The sequence below is a fragment of the Dermacentor variabilis genome, chromosome 5 (assembly GCF_050947875.1).
Source record: "Dermacentor variabilis isolate Ectoservices chromosome 5, ASM5094787v1, whole genome shotgun sequence".
Taxonomy (NCBI): Eukaryota; Metazoa; Arthropoda; class Arachnida; order Ixodida; family Ixodidae; genus Dermacentor; species Dermacentor variabilis.
In genome coordinates this window covers 7291715-7305223 of record NC_134572.1, presented here as the reverse complement: position 1 = coordinate 7305223, position 13509 = coordinate 7291715, and the positions used below count along the sequence as shown (strand labels likewise).

Sequence of the window (13509 nt, the reverse complement as noted above, 5' to 3'; positions counted from 1 at the left end):
GGAAGCTGTTGACGAATCAACGGTGGACGAATTTGTGAGTGTAAATAGTGTCGCGACCATGGGAGAGCCCGAAAACAGAGACTACATTGCCGATATCGTACCGAGCACAAGTGAAAGTGGGCACAATGAGGAAAGCAACGACAGTCCTTTGCCCACATCCTCTGAAGTGATTGGTGCGCTCACTCTAGTCCTGTGCTTCTGTGCAAATGTGGAAGGTTGCGGCTTCAGCTGCTCCGACTCCTTAGACATTGTGGGGAAGTGCATGCATCGCAGGCAGCAGAATTGCCCAAGCAGAAGAAAATGCAGGACTTTTTCATGCGAAACTAAGATAGTTTCATCAATAAAGTGATTTTTTAAATGGTATGTGCTTTTATGACATCCAATTATTTAACAAGCTTATATCGAATTATGCTTTATATCGAACTGATAGGCATTTTTTTGCGAGTTTGATATAGCCAAGTTCGACTGTACAAGTAATTTCCTCTCTGTTGTTCTTGGTAGCTTTGTTTGTGGGCTTCTTATGAGATGCTTTTAAAGTGTTACTTGTGTAAATTCAAGCAGAATATGGGATACACTAGACATAAGTAAAAACATAGTAGCATATTGGTTTAGTGGCAACTGTAGCCACAGCGAGAAAAGAGAGTAATATAGACACCGGGCCTGGGATGAGTTTGGGCCGGTAGCACCTTCATGCGGCGGTACCGCAAATGTAATGCCATGTGACGGCTGGGCACAGCAGGTGTTGCCACCAGCTACATTGATTTAATATGTTCCGTCGTGTTTTTATGTTTTATGTTGCTGAAATGTCATATGAAACCATATCTGATCAAACATGTTGTGTTTTTGGGTACATGAACAGTTACTAAGACATGACTGAAGCAGGTTAGGCCATTCACTTCAATTGTTTTTCATTGTGGCCTCATCAGATGGAACAGCAGAAAGACTAGATATGTGCAGTATGTAGGAAACAGTATGTACAGTGCTGAGCAATGGAAAAGCAATACTCAAAGCGCATGGTTGCCGGCGCTTTTTGCACTAACCGTAAGCGCTGGGGGCACTGAGCCAATGCATCATTGTATACAGCGAATGCGAGAACCTTTGCAATGCATTGTGACTGCATTCGGTCCCACAGCGATCACTTAGCACTCACCTGTGGCGGAAAAAAAAGGAAGATGTGTGACCGGTGAATCAGCTCAAGAAACTTTTAAAAGAAAAGAGGGAGAAGGAGGGACAGACGTGCATCTCCTTTCTTAGACCATAATTTTTGTGCTCTTCACTTATATACATGATTACATACGCGACAGCGTAATATGCACAGCAAAGTAACATCTGGAATATAACTGCTGGAGTTCCAAGCCTTAGCTTGCCGCGGGGAGCTCTGTTTGCTAGGTGCATTTGCACCTCAATTTGCAGTAGTTTTTCACTTGATATTTTAGCTGATGCCATGAATGTGATCTACCTTGTACAAGTGGTGACCTTTCTCAAGAGCAGACACACGAAACTGTTTTCTGGTCAGGCCTTGAAACCTGCAGTGCAAAGTCACTGGAAGCACCGTGAGCGCCTTAGTCCCATCGTCTGCTTCACATGCCACTGCTCTGACTGCTTCTGTTTGCGGTGCTGTTCACCAGCGGCCAGCTGGTGCCTATTGTGCAAAACTGAGAAGATGAAATGCTTAATGAATTAGAATTAAAAGTTGCATGCAAGTTTCAGTGAAGCATTCCAAAAGTGTGATGATGTTCAGGCTGGTCTGCCTGATAGGCTGGCCAGTAGGCCATCTAGTAGGGCCTGCATAACATTGCATCAAATTTACACAATCAGTCACTTGTAATGCATATAATGAGCAGTTTGTGTAGAAATCATTCGAAAACACATGTATGGAACTTGTTTCTGAAGTTTCTTAGCCATAAAACAGACAATAGTGAAAACTCTTTCTATAATTCTTTTGTTTAACAAAAATGTGTTTATTGTGTCTGGCAGCACTAACAGCGAGGCGGCGAACGCGCGCACCTCTTTTTCGCTCCATGTAGACAAACCAGTGAACAGTCGGTGTCGTGTCACTGTGTCTAGTTCTGCCGTGTAAAGTTCAACCTGAAAGCTCGCTCCTTGTAACTCAGCCTTTAAAGTCTACAAGCACAAAATACAGAAGTTGAGCACTTCGTGGCTTTTGAAAATCTTGCAAGGTAATCACCTCAATCAAGAAGTGGGTGTTGGAATGCTTTCACAGAATCCTTCAGTCATAACTTGGCTTTTGTAAGGTCCTATACTTCTACTGTTCCTTTCTTTTTTTTTTTTTTTCACTAATCATCTCAGTTTGCCAAATATGCTGTTCAGCCAGTGGTGCAGAGCAGTCTGTTGTTGCTTCTTATGTTTGGACATGAAAGTGCAGATAAAGCAGTGTGGGTAAAACAGTGAGAATCTTAAAAGCCAATTGGCAGTGTTAAAGTGCTAGGGGAGTCCGTAGTCACACGCAAAACTTGGTGGAGAAGGTGTAGACTGTGTATTAAGTCTCTGTGTGTGTGTGTGTCTGTGTGCAGCTGTTTCTGATAATCACGAACTTGTACAAGCTGGGCACTGGCAAGGAAATGAAGAAATGGGCCTACGAGATCACCTCTACCTTCCTGGTGCAGAATGCGGTGAGGCAGCGCTCTCTCACTTGTGAAAACCACTGCATTCTGGGCATGGCTTGTACAGCTTTTGGCCTACCGTGGACATCTTGTCACCAATATAAGGGCGTAAACTTGTAACAGGACACGTGAAAGTGCTGCAAGTCCCACAGTGGTGCTTGTGCACTTCGACGCTTTATTTTTAAAGCGAAGCTTTCTTTGCCTCTTCCTTCGACTTTCCCAGTGCTGCTGCTGCTACTGTCTGGCACATCGCATCAGGGGGTGGTTCAGAGCGTGTGTATACACGACAGGAGTGAGGCAGAGAGGGAAGACATGAGGAGCTGCCCCACGTCAAATGTGCACAATGCCCTCTGGAGCTCTCTGTGCATCACCATATTACCTTCTTGACAGCTGCAATTATCCTTGACCCCTGCAAAAGCATTGCATAAATTGCAGCACTTGCCTTTCTCCTAATGTGCAAGTCCAGAGGGAAGCTAGATAGAATAGCAGAGAGGAGGGGTGAGATGAGGCAGAGAATGGGTAGAACCGATGCAGTCATGAAACAAGTGAATAACAGCCTTTCCATTCTTTGCTCACAGTTGCCATACAAGGGGGGCACGGGGTGATGTGAGGAGACAAGGAAATTCTACTACTGTAGACATGAAAGTGGTTGCGGGCAAACGGGGTAAATTTAAGTTGAACGTGCAGTACTGTATGCTTCTGCTATTTCTGAATAATAAACACCATGCAAATTTGTCAAGCGGACAACTTACGCAGGGCGTGCAGAAGCAGAGCTTCATTAAAGTGCACCGTAGGGTGTAGGCGGTAGGCGACACTACGGAAATGGTCACATATCAAATCAATACTACTGTGCCCGTCACAGTGGATTTACAGCTGTGGCATTGCTCGAGGTCGCAGGTTTGATCTTGACCACGGCAGCCACATTTCGACGAGAACAGAATAAAAAACGCTCATGCACTTATATTTAGGGATACATTAAAGAACACCATAGTGTCAAAATTAATCCGGAGTCTGCCACTACGGCATTCCTTATCCAGCAGAACCTCGTTCATATGTTTTGGAAAAAAACTGCGAGAGAAAAGGTACTAAGCAGGAAAACGTACGATCCAAAGTAACTAAAAAATTTTCACAGATTCAACTATTGTCGACGTCTACGTAATGCAAAGCGTCACCCGGATCGTTGCTGCACGAGATGCCGACACGCATCGAGCTGGTAGTGCTCTGGCGGCCCAAGATGTGTTTGTCGTTCTGTACTGCATGGTGCTTTAAGAGGGCGACGGGAAGCCGAAATGAAATCAAGCTAGTGGGCGGCTCTGGATGCCACCGAAGCGAAGCGTGATGCCCACTTCGCGCCGCCTGCAGCAGGCAGTGGCAGCGCATTTGGATTGTCGCCTACACAAGGAAGCGTGCAGTAGGTTACCAGTGGCACTATGCACCGTACGCAGTGAAACGGATAGGCGAATATGCTTATCATAATAGGTTTGGCAGCGATAGTGAATGCAGCGTATGACAACCTGGGTGGACATTTGCTCGTACCAGAATAGGAAACTGTGCGCGCCATCATTTTCTTGTTCACATGGGATCTTGCAGCCAGAAAACATATACGATAGCAGTCTGCAGCAGGAAATGTTGTTTCAGTTATCGCCTATTAAAAGCTTGCACTACGCTTTCAACGGTACCTGCACTGTGAAACAGACAAAGACGTTTATGGCAATAGGATTAGCGGTGATAGCTGTGAATGCCGTGTGTGATGACCCTGGAGAAGATTTGCTGGTACCAAAATGAGAAACTGAGTGCGCGCCGACGTTTTCACATGAGACGGGCAGGAGAGTATTGTGGTGAAGCTGCGGCGGCAGGCAGCTATGTACTGTTCTCGAATGCACATGCCTTGCATATTTTCTTTTTTACATGGGATCTAGCTGCTGGAAAACATATCACATGATCGCACTTTGGCGATGCACTGAACGTTGGTGCTGAAAAGTATTGTTTTTTGGGAGCATATGAACCGGTAAAAGATGAGCGTAACTATATTAGGTAATTTTTTTGTGGTCTCGATTGCGAATGTTGGTGCCGGGAAAACATATGTAAAGGGAACGCATCAACAAAGTTCTACTGTAATCTGATTGCGATTTTGACATGTAAAACCCCATAATGCAATTAAATTTAGTGCTTCTGCCATGATGCAATGCACCATGTGAGGCAATGAATATGCTCAACCTTCTCGGAGGTTATAAAGTATGGCGCAAAACAATGTCTCTAGCAAACACTTCCCCCTGTGTGTTCTGTGTACAACACAGACAAACAACAGTGGTGCATGGATGTGTTGGACTAAACGTTGAAGAAATTAAACATCTGCTGTCAACATCACTGCTAATTATGGTCAATGAAAGCAAACAGCACAAAAAGCTTCGTTTACGTCAATTCCCACAGTGCGTGGAATCCGCATATTTTATTTATTTATTTATTTATTTATTTATTTATTTATTTACTATTTATTTATTGAACAAGTGACCACGAACAGCTTGGTGCCTTCAGTGTGGCGCACTACAGAACAAATTGAATGGTGTAAGTAGTAGCAAAAGAGCATGATAAACACAGTGCGTGGAGCATAATAAAGTGAAGGACGATGACTGCACTTAAATTATGCAGACCCAGTACACATAAACAATACATATACATATCTAGCTACACATGTAAGGACATACACATACATATAAACTAAAGAGACGTAAATGAAAGGCGGGAGAAAAGAATGGTAGAAAAAAAGAGAGAAGTTGCACATGCTCAACACAGAGTTTGACTGTGTATCTCAACACAGGGATGAGCCACACTGTTCATAGCATCCTCAGAGAAGTGTTTAAATGACATGATTATATCTACATATCTACAGCTTTCCAAAATTGGCAATCAGCATTGTCATGTGGCAGTTGGGCATGCCTGGTGTGGAGAAGGGTAATTCGTTTCAGCATGTTGGTTGGCTTGACAGGGTTCAGTGACAGGTGACCATAATGAATCTCAGGTCTAGGCTATCATCTATGATTGTGTGGTTTCTTTGTTGCAATGGAATGTTTGTTGCGAAGGCAAAAAGTCACAGACCTGCATGGCACACACAGTAAAGTCACAGCGTAAACTGGAGGAGCTATATTTTCGGCACCACACACTACAGGATCTCTGCAGTGAAGTCTCCTTGCGCCGATTTCCGTGAGAGCAATATGAACTGTCCACCTGTCGTCGACGGCAAGCTGCAGCTTGTCAAAGGCCTGCGCAGCAGCCCCAGCACAGTCATAATGTATGTTGGAGGAGCAGCTCCATAAGAGTGCCATTTTCAGCAGCACGCTCTAGAGGGCCTTTGCAGCGAAGCTTCTTTTGTCATTTCCATAAGAACGATCTGAACTGTCCACCTGGCATCAGCAGCGAGCTATGGCATGAGAAATTTAATTTGAGAAATTCAATTAGTTCAGTATATAATTAGTTGTGCCCTGCGTGGGTGTAGTTCGGGATGATTTTTTCTGATGGACAACACCGATGGCTGGCACCGACACCAGATTTTCCGTGACATGGGGCCTTCACGCTATTGCATTAGAATTTTCACCCTGCTCGAACATACTGTGTATTGCTCAAGGGAAAGGTCGTTTGCATGCTATAAATAAAGGTATGTGGATATCATTTTCTAAAAATATCAAATGAACATAAATAGTAGGTAACAAATATTGTCTAGTCAGACACAGATCCATATATTTACAGCAGGAATATTTATTTCAGTTTAATTAGGTACCATGCCTGTACTGACTTGCGCAAAAAGCACAGCTAACTATTAGAAACAGAGGATCACTTTAAACACAAGATCACTAATTTTCCTTTAAAAAGCTGGATGAGTAGCATCTCAGTCATATTAGAGCCTAGAGCCTGTTGCAAACAAATGCTCCAAGAAAAAATGGCTGTCATATGACTAGCTTCCCGAAAAGACTATGGCTGAGAAAAAAAGAAAAGAAAAAGAAAGAAATTAGAAAGTGCTTAACAAAAGAAACGCTGCTGAATGGCTTTTCTACCATATACATATGTTAAAAGGCTTGTTGCAGGGAAAACATCACTGGTTGTAGCGTGAAATATAAACTTTACACAGCTAGACTTCCAAAAACACTGAATGACAGAGTGGAAGCAAGAATTGCCGACTGGCATGTAGGCCTCCATCGTGAAACCGTTAGCAAAGCGTGTATTGCCCATTTTATTTCTGCATTTCTTAGAAAACTTCTGTTGTTACGCTTTGAACATTACCAAGCCTTTGTTTAGCAGACGGAAAACAGTAACTAGGCTTAAACAGTTGCTTGTTGCAAAATACTTGGTTAGTTTGGAGAATTCGAATGCATAGAATAGTTAATTTTTGAATATGAATAGAATATTACACGCTTTCTACCCGTATTCAAAGCTTCAAATATTTGTTCACCCCTAGTTCTTGCATGTTAATGGGGGAAGGCATGAAGGAGGGCATATGTGCAATCAGATTGTGCAAAGCACAATGTCCTTGCACCGTGCTTGGCTGATATGGAGTGTGTGATGATAATGCCATTGTCTGCTCAGTCACCATGTGATACCAGCTTGCATTGAACATTGTAACATTGAGGTGTAAGTGGACTGTAACATTGTGTTGCCACATTGTAACGGAACCACTAAAAAGTGTCAGTTTTTAAGCATTGCCTGTTCGATGGTTGCACCTTAACCAGCATTTGAGCACACATGGGTGAAAGCCTGACAAAATCCGTGAATGGGGCAGAAGTGCTAAAATATTAATATTGTGAAGTTAAGTTTCAGTCCTGAAGTCTGCTCATTTGTTGGGCAGAAATCTGAATACAGTCGAACCCGACTATATCGAACCCGTTTACATCTAATTATTCTATATATCGAACAATTTCTGGACACGGTATAGTTACAGTGAGTATATATAGCAAAAATTACGCTTACATCGAACAGAAAAAGCAGCGACTTCCGATATATCGAACGTCAAGCGGCAGAAAGTGCCCCCGGAAGTTGGCTTTTCCTCCCGGTGGCGGGAAAACCTGGCGGCGCGGCTCCATCCAACCGCTCTCCCTACCGTGACCGCCCTGCCTCGGACGAGCCGTCGACACCCCCCTGCAAAAAATGATCCTGGCCTGCCCGCAGCGCTTGCTCAGACAGCCAATCGGAGGCTCTTGTGCCGTCGTCGTGCAGGATGGCGGAAGTGCGAGTTGTCTCGCTGCTTTTCTGGTTCATTGTGTGTGCGCCTTGTAGGCCGTCTCCCGCAGGGTTGCCGTGATGAAGCGGCAAAATTCGCCTTTTGTCGTGAATCTCGAAATCATAAATAGGATCGAACGCGATGAGAAGTCAGATGTTTCCACAGCGTACAAGATTCCGAGGAGCACTCAGCACGATCTTGAAGGGGGAGATTACGGCTAAAGCGGCCAAACTCTCGACCCGGTGCCCATGGCGCCTGATGTGTACGCAGGGCCCTGTGCGAGTGGTTCATCCGAAATTGCTTCAGCCGTGCCGACTTTCGCGTGCTCGGTGTTGTCTAAATCCTGATGAATGCGAAGAAGCCGTTGCCGATGTTTCCGAAGTTCGGAGCGAGCTGTCAGAATTTCCGGAAGCTGTTGATGAATCAACGGTGGACGAGTTTGTGAGCACAAATGATCGTGTCGCGACCACAGGAGAGCCCGAATACAAAGACTACATTGCCGACATCGTACGAGCACAAGTGAAAGTGGGCACAATGAGGAAAGCAACGCCGGTCCTTGGCCCACATCCTTCGAAGTGATTGGTGCGCTCGCACTAGTCAGTGCTTCTGCGCGAATGCGGAAGGTTGCGGCCTCAGCTGCTCCGACGCTGACCATGTGGAAAAGTGCATGCGTCGCAGGCAGCGAAATTGCCCAAGCAGAAGAAAATGCAGGACTACTTCGTGCGAAACTAAGCTAGTTTCACCAATAAAATTATTTTATAAATGGTATGTGCTTTTATGAAATCCAATTATTTAGCAGGCTTATATCGAATTATGCTCTTTATCGAACTGATAGGCGTTTTTTTTTTTTGCGAGTTCGATATAGCCGGGTTTGACTGTAAAGCTATGCAAGCAGCAAGTTTGTAGAGAATGGCTTCTCGACTTGCCATAAACAGGTGGCACTGAATCAAAATTTTGATGGAGCAGGCCTAGTCCAACAACAGCACTGCTAATGAAAGAGCAAGAATGGGATCCAAGGAAGGCAAAAGTGAGATTTATGCTGCTATTATTTTGTTTGCAGCCTCTTGGTATCGAGAACATCGACGAGACCATCCTGAAGGAAATTGGTATGTTGGTTGGCCTCCTAGATGCAAAACCACAGTTTCCATGCTGCACTTACTGTAAATGTGATGGGCAGTACCTCGTGTCACCTGCTGTAGCTGTGCATCATTTTGTGTTATTTTGTCTTGGGTGTGTAGGAAACTTTTCTAAAAGCTGGCTATTGTGTTACAAGACTTCCTTCTTACGTGCTTTAATTGCAAGATGCCTTATCCAGTGTTCATGACTGTATTGCATGTGTACTAATGACATGTCTGACATGTCAGCTGATATTAACAGAAGCTCGACCTAAATTAATGCAGGACAGCTGATATTTAGAATGAATAGCGAGGAAACTGCTAATCTGTAACACAACATGTGTACCCCAGGAAGGGGAGTAGCCTGTGTTGTCTAAGAATGCAGGAGTGAATGGATTTGCTCAAGAAGTTCATAAACATGTAGCGGACAAGGTTGTTGCCATACAGAAGCAGTAGAGTGGCTCGCATAATTCACTGGCTTGTGATGGCACAAGTCTTGGTTTCAACAGTAAAGTTTCCGTTAGAGGCTGTAACCACTCAATAAAGACAGAGGTGCTTGTTTTGGGAATGAATCAGCTTATAAATGTTAAGAAACCTTCTGAGGTGCTATATGAGTAGTACTACAGTCGCTGACCAATAATTCAGACTTGACCCCTGGGGACTGCCTAAATGTCTTAATAATCGGAAGTCTGAAATATCAGATTTGAAAGAAAATAAGTGACCCTATTCCGCAAGTGGCCAGCAAAGCTTTTCAGCGCATTTCTGCGTCCACATAAGCTTGCCTGTAACCTGGTTAGTCCGTATTTCGACCATAGTCATATTTTACTACAGATAAACGAAAGTACGGTCAATGCATACACAGTATCTTTCTGTCTTGGGGTAACGTTGCAGAAGTCGACTGTACTGCAATAAATAATCACTGATTTTTTTTGTGACAGTAATTGTTTCCCTTTCTTAATCATGACCCTCGTTGGCAAAGACCTCGAGCGTGGAGTTATTGCCACTTGAAGCTGCTTGATTATACTGAGTGACAAAAATTCACAATGAAAGAATGAAAGACGTCGCCCAGGACCATGTTGCTGTGCAAAGCATAAATACTAATAGGATAAACAAAGGCTGGATTCACTATACTCTCACAACAACCTGTAAGCGCAGCTTTTAGAGCTTATTGGCTTGGCTTAACTTGCCGAGTAGCTTTTGTGATTAGGCTTCGCTAGTTTGGGCTTTGGGAACAAGTTGGCGGCGTACCAAAGCAAAAATGTTGCTTTTTCCTCTCAACTTGGTGGCGCGCTGTAATTATCGAGTGGCCCATAATGGACACTATGAGGTGTCCAAGATTTTGGTCATCCGTGTACATGTTGGTCCATGGGGCTGATGGCAGTGCCGCAAAGCTGTCCGAATAATCAAGCATTTCCCAATTATTGGTTGGCGACTGTATATGTCTGAATGGTAATGAAGGCTGAAGCGCCACCTCAGGTGAAGAACCAGAGTGGCCTATGGTCCACCTTGCAGACAAGGTTCTGCAGACAAGCCAGGAACAGCAGGGCCAGGAAGAAGAGGAACTAAAGGACATCTTCCTCAAGGCACGCGAGAAGGCCATGGAGCAGCTCAAGCGCCTACTTGTCGACTTCCGAAACACCCGCACCATTGGTCAGTCCCCTTCAGTTGCAACACGCAGGCACATGCCGGGATTTTAGTGTGTGCTTAAAGCATTTATGCATGTTCAGAGTTAGTTTAGGACGCCCTACTGCAGTAATTCTCATTACAATCATTCACTCCTCAATTACAAAAATTGAAGCTAAGCTTGGCCTGGAAGACAGATTGCATTAACCCTTTGAGGGTTGATTTCTTTCGCGATATGCGGCCGCCCAGGGTCGATTTTTTTTACTGCAGATTGCAATTCTTCTTGGGGGGTTATTTCGGGAAAAAATGGCTAATTTTTCTAGGGTTGTCTGTAAAGTGAGAAAAAGATACTTTGAGTTGGTATATATGTACTCTTCATTCATGAATAACAACAATAATAAAAAAATTTGTAAGAATTAAAAATTTGACGCATTGTTATACAGATAGTTCAAGGCTTTGAAAATGCACACACGAGAATATTTTGCTGAGGGATCGTATCCAGGCCACGGTGGCTGCGTTTCGATTGGGGCGAAATGCGAAAACACCCGTGTGCTTAAATTTAGGTACACGTTAAAGAACCCCAGGTGGTCGAAATTTCTGGAGTCCTCCACTACAGCGTGCCTCATAATCAGAAAGTGGTTTTGGCACGTAAAACCCCATAATTTAATTTCTTTTTTAATATTTCACAAGACTCAAATGTTCCTGCTCTTACACTAATATGTACATCCACAGTGTAATAGAACTGTTTAGGTGCGCACACTCAAGAAAACTGTGTGGTTGTGTGTCCGTCAAAAAAGCAGAACGTGTGACAAACTTCTGCTAATCTTCATCTTATCGCCAACCAGAGGCAATTAATTTTCGCGAGTTTCAAAAAAAAAAAAAAAGCAACGAAAACGCACGTGCAGTGGCATCCTTCCAATGCGCACCCCTGTGATTACTAAATGAGCGAGAGACAGGCGGTCGCCCTTTGAGTGATTAGTAACGAGATATCCATCAGTTTTGCAAGCGCAAAAAGCCGAAACCTCCCGCGGAACAAAACCGAAACTTCTGCCCGCATGCACGCGCCAATGCACAAGCGGTAGTATATAGACGCACGGGAGCAAACTAGCTCTAAAACAAACCATGCAACGAAAACAGAGAGAGGGAGGTGCGCGAAAAAATTCCCTGTACTTCCACATAGTGGCAGCACATGACAGAAAAGAAAAGGTTAGGAAATTGGCACACTTTTTAAACGTACAGACAGCGCCGTAAATATACTGCATCGACCATTTTTTTACTTGTTCGTGGTGCCGTATATTTACGTCATTGACCCTTAAAGGGTTAACAGGGCCACATCTGTTATACAGTGTTCAAACCCCAATTAATTGCATGATGTGGTCACCACGTATGCTACAAAAATTTGTATGCGATGTGAGTGTCAGGTTTACCATGGAAATGATGGAAGTACCTGCAAAGTAGTGCTTGAATGGAGTTGGTTGTTGTGTGCTTCTCTATCTCTGTCAATGTGTGACTTGCCACACTAGGTGTCATAGGTCTTTTAATCCATGAGTTTACTGAAGTTGAACCTTGGTATGATGAAGTTGCACCTGTCACAAAGTTTTCATCATATCTAATATTCATTTTATACATATTAGTACGTACTGGTATAAACATTTTATATTTGCTTCATTAGATCTGATAATCCATTATATTCAAGTTCAGTACGTTGAAGTTGGACTGTTTGTTTACAGTAAGAGAACCAATGAAGGAACATTAACAGTAGATAAAACTGGATGGCACTTCATTCCTTGCCTAAGCATCCCATTGCCTGTCCATTTCTTTCCTCTCAAAGTAGGCAGAAAAGCATGCAGACCTTCATGGTTGGTCAGATTGGAGGTTACTGGTGTGCACTGTGTGTATCCCACTGCCTGTGTTGTCCGCAGGGCTGTCTGGGCTGTACATGCCGAATGACGTGACGCTGGACGACTCACTACGGGACAAGAACGCTGAGCTCCACATAGTTGAATCCCTGCTGCTGACCGAACTGGAGACGTTAGGGTGAGGCTCTTTTGTTTACTTGTACCACTTGTGACCAGAAGCTTTGCTGCACCAAATTTGTCCACAGATGTTCCACATTCACTGGAGTTGTCAACAACTGCACTTGATCTTCTGTTGCTGCTCTGCTGAACTGCTAGCCTTGCTGTGGCCAGCTTAGGATTATTTCGTTTTCATGAATTTTCATTCAAAACAACCAAATTAAGGTTTACACGTATTTGTTGCAGCAAAGCTTTTGCTCTATTAGTCAATTGTGATTTGTTATATGGTAATCTGCTAATTCTTTGGGATGGCTGAAATAAAGCGCATTGAAGGGGAAACAAGTGACTAGGCAAATTACATGTCACATTTTCAGCTATGTTTGTTTTGTTGAACCACTGATTTACTGGCATTGCGAAAATCATCACATGGTTGATACTTGTCTTCTAAAGCCTGCCGTAGCTAAGTTCTGGTGCGATTGCACATAATGGGGCCTCGTGACATAATGTTTGCACTCAAGAGCCTCTGTTCATGCCATCTAGCTGTTGTGATGAATGCTGATGGTGCTCCTGCAGGAAAGAAGACCCAGAGAATCTGTCAGACTACAAGTCCGCACTGGCCTCTGCCTTGGCCACAGTGCTGAAGAGCTTTGGCGTCAAGACGCCCAATGCAGTGACCCTCATCGAGCGGTTTCCCACCTTTGTAGCCCGTGAAAAGTCGCGCCTGAAGTTCTTTCCTCGCAACAAGAAGGTGGGTCATGGGGTACATTAATTTATTCCCAAGTTATTAATATAAGTTATAATAACAACAATAGTAATCTTTATTTTGCCGCAATTTACACAGCAAAAGATTGTGAGTGCACCAAAGTCTCTAAAAGGGTTCTAAAAAGCAAAGTACAAAAATATTTGGTCAGAAGGTTAGAAAA

At 43.8% G+C, this 13509-nt stretch overlaps 1 protein-coding gene across 8 annotated transcripts in view; it reads left to right on the top strand.

Moving 5' to 3' along the window:
* LOC142582219 (rho guanine nucleotide exchange factor 11-like) overlaps positions 1-13509 on the top strand; it is a 249425-nt gene that overhangs the window by 87795 nt on the left and 148121 nt on the right. For 7 of the 8 annotated variants that reach the window (XM_075691662.1, XM_075691658.1, XM_075691656.1 and 4 more), the window contains 5 exons: positions 2535-2633; positions 8894-8939; positions 10425-10598; positions 12494-12608; positions 13160-13334. In XM_075691662.1, the coding sequence (XP_075547777.1) occupies positions 2535-2633; positions 8894-8939; positions 10425-10598; positions 12494-12608; positions 13160-13334 (609 nt within the window). The remainder of the gene's footprint in view (positions 1-2534; positions 2634-8893; positions 8940-10424; positions 10599-12493; positions 12609-13159; positions 13335-13509) is intronic. The other variant, XM_075691660.1, reaches the window with a different exon arrangement.